The following is a 3,359-nucleotide window of genomic DNA, read 5'->3' as shown; positions in this document are numbered from 1 at the left end:
ATGATGGGAGGAAGGATGAAGGAAGGAAGAATGGAGGATGGAAGGAATGTACAAAAGAAGGAAGGAAGGGAGGAAGGAATCTTACTGGTTTTGGTCCTCCTCTTCCTCTCGAGGGAACGTCAGGAATGATCAGACACTGATTATCTCTTCCTGCAACATCCAGCAGGGCTCGACCTGTGTCACCTGTCAAGAACTTGTGCATCCCTGAAAAACAAACAGGGTGGTCTTGAGGTTAGGCTTGTTAACCTAAAATCTACAAAGATAAATAAGAGTAAAAATATCCATATAATGTGACATTACATTGTATGTATGCATGACACACATCATTTTATACTGAATACGGATACACCTTGATAGAATATGGTACAAAATCCTGAAAACATCTGAATTTGCAATCATATGCTTTACATACCACTCAAACGAATATAAAAAATTGTTACAAAAAATGCACAAACCTGGCTTTGTGATCTTCTTGCTAGCTTTCTTCACATCAGCCACTAGTTTTTCAATCTTCTTCTTTGCATCCCGTGTCCCGTCTTTCGTCCCCCTGATGGAGAAGCCACCTGTCTGCCTGCTTGTGATCCTCACTGCCTGCTCTCTGTGCTCTCTTTCCACTCTAGCGATGTCTTCCTTCTTGTACTCTTGCAAAAATTTTGTGCAGCCTTCACTGGTGTCAACACTCACTGTGATAATGGTGTTTGTGGAGATGAACGTACCAATATCGTTTTTCACTGCAGACACGTCGTGTGGAGGGCCAACAACCCACACCCTCTTGTTACCAAGATGGATACAGACAAGATGTTTTTCTTGAAGATTCTTGAACAGCGATGTGGCCTCCTTGGACTTTAAGACATCGGAAGAGTCCGCATCAAAAGGAATGCTTGACTCAGACACACACTGTGTCATTGCCATTTTTGCTTTCTCAAGATCCTCATTCTTCAGTGCAAAGAGGGCGACTCTCTCCTCTTCAACAATGAAGGCCACTTTGAGCTGGTTTTCTTGCAAGGAGCCTTCGAGGTGCATCCTTCCTTTCTCTGTTGCGAGGAATGCAGCGATTCCATGGGAGACTTTTACTTTCTCTTCTGCCGGATTTTGTGCCGTCTCATACACATGGATTTGCGCTGCCATGACGGCATGGTTTTCACCCATTAGCTTCACTTCCTTCTGCTCCATGTCGATCTTCACCTCCACATCAGGATGGGATGCTGCAAAGTCACTGAGGAGGAGAAGCTTGAGCTTGTTCCTAGCAAGCTTTACAGTCTCTGTGACACCTGGAACCTTCTCTCTGGTCTCTTCCACAGCCTTGGGGATTTCTTGCATAGAAGGGAAGTCTGTAGCATCTTCTGGAGAGGCACCTGGTTTTGAAGATGTGTCATCTACAGACATGGGGATATCCCTGGTAGTTGGAGAGGCTTCAAATGTGGGAATGGAGGAGGATGTGTCCATTGCTGAAGAATCTAAACAGTCAGTGTTTTTTTTTTCGTTGGAGTCAAGCACATCGCCAAGGCACTCGTAATATGGCTTGACAGTGATCTGTATGTCGTTCAGTTTGTGCGACCGGCTTGTTACTTGGTTGACTGCTGAGAACGAAAAGGTAAAGCATATTGAGTAACTGACAAATCCATGAAGTACATGTTGTAGTTACTGTTGGTAACTGTTACTGAGATAAAAGTAGGCTTTGCTTGGCTTTAATGTTTGAAAATAGGAACTACTGTAAAATATGTATTTAAGTTTGCGGGAATTTGATTTCGCGGTAGCGGGAACAAGAACTTTTAGCGATGGCTTTAAGTTCGCGGTAGCTTAATGCACTGTAGTCTTTTACTGCCATGGAAAAAATGTTTGCGGTGGTTATAAGTTTTCGGTAAAGCGGCCACAGTGAAAACATACAACCACCGCAAAAGTTTCTACATACAGTATTTTACAATATTGTACAGTTTACCCAGGTACATCTATATAGAGTTAATAATAGAGTTTACGAAATGTGATCTTACACATAGGTTTGATTGTAATTGGGACTGTAATGAACAATAACATCAACAATAACATCAACAATAACAACATAATAAGTAGGTCAGAGCAAGCTATCAAGTACCCAAAAAATTAAAAGTAGTTATAGCTAGAATCCATCACTTACTTGCTGGGTTCTTGAAATGAATAACTGCCATGTGTCTGTGCGAATTCATCTCCACCTCGGAGACTGGTCCTCCCCCTGATTTCCTTTCACTTTCAAAGTACAGCTTGACCAGGTCCTCTGATGCGTTGTCAGGCAGGTTGGTCACTATGATGGCATCGGTGACTGGAACCCTCTCAATACTCAGGGTCTTTCCTTCAAGGTCCTTGGTTTTAGCTTTGGCTTGAATCCGGTCAAAGTCTAGTAAACAGACAGAGACAAGAAAAGCATGTCATTAGATTTTCTCATTCATAAGAATTTGGTACACAGCAGCATTATCAATTTTATTCTAGTCTAGAAAGAAAATATTAAACAGAAGTCAAACAAGTTATTCCCTTTGTCAAATAAATTCTGTCAAACAAAGCATAAACCTGCTAGCAAATTGTTGCCAGTACTCAAGCAGCATATAGCTGTCTAAAAGCACCAAAGTTGGCACACTTGTAGTTTTTGTATCCTTAACAAATTTGGATATGAAGATATTTCAATTTTTGCCTAGGAGTGATGTTCTGACATTTGGGATATTTTCAAACAAGAAATGTCCTTCCCATACCAAATGGTGTATTGGGCAGTGCCTGTCTCCATTTCTGTAGCCCTGGGCCACACAGCTTTGTAAAATCACTACAGCAGGGGCTAGTCCACTGGTAGTGATCTGTACGTTCAACTACCATACACTTTCTCAAATGCTGAGTGCTATGCAGAGAAAGTAGCATATGCCATTTTCTCAAGACTGCAATGCGAACATTCTACACACTTTTCCATAGTTACATATTTACACAAATATGAATTAGGACTTACTGGAAATGTGATCTACAGTGACCATAGCCACTCGAGGCTGGCCACCATAGTCCACCCTGGACACCCCACACCCACAGACAGACTCCATGTACAGACTCAGCAGTTCTTCTGTAGTGGAATCCTTAAAACCCTGAAACACAGAATCAGCACCAAGGTCAGGACCACACAAGCTTGTGGAATAGTTGCTAACAATATTAGCAGTAAAGACAGGATTTCAATACATTTCACTGATTTACAATGTAATGTTCAGGGAGTAGTGCACAATTTATCTTTTGGGGGCATTTTCATTGGGTTGGCAAGTCACTGAATAACAAGAAGTTGCAATGCTAGTTCACCTTTATTTACACTTTCTTTAATTTATCCTTTATCCATGCAGTAACCTAAATCTGTTATT

The 3,359-nt window shown here is 41.5% G+C and overlaps 1 protein-coding gene across 1 annotated transcript in view; it reads right to left on the bottom strand.

The window, feature by feature from the left end:
• Positions 1 to 2,752, bottom strand: part of LOC118420219 (protein mono-ADP-ribosyltransferase PARP14-like) — a 16,508-nt gene extending 13,756 nt beyond the window's left edge. Inside the window, exons 1-4 of the mRNA XM_035826936.1 lie at positions 2,743 to 2,752; positions 2,135 to 2,371; positions 456 to 1,580; positions 86 to 204 (exon numbers count right to left, since the gene is read on the bottom strand). Coding sequence (XP_035682829.1) covers positions 86 to 204; positions 456 to 1,580; positions 2,135 to 2,371; positions 2,743 to 2,752 — 1,491 coding nt within the window. The remainder of the gene's footprint in view (positions 1 to 85; positions 205 to 455; positions 1,581 to 2,134; positions 2,372 to 2,742) is intronic.
• Positions 2,753 to 3,359: the final 607 nt, after the last annotated feature.

Source organism: Branchiostoma floridae, chromosome 7 (genome assembly GCF_000003815.2).
Source record: "Branchiostoma floridae strain S238N-H82 chromosome 7, Bfl_VNyyK, whole genome shotgun sequence".
In the NCBI taxonomy this organism is placed as follows: domain Eukaryota; kingdom Metazoa; phylum Chordata; class Leptocardii; order Amphioxiformes; family Branchiostomatidae; genus Branchiostoma; species Branchiostoma floridae.
The sequence above is the reverse complement of the archived record's forward strand: the minus strand, read 5'-3'. Positions and strand labels throughout refer to the sequence as shown.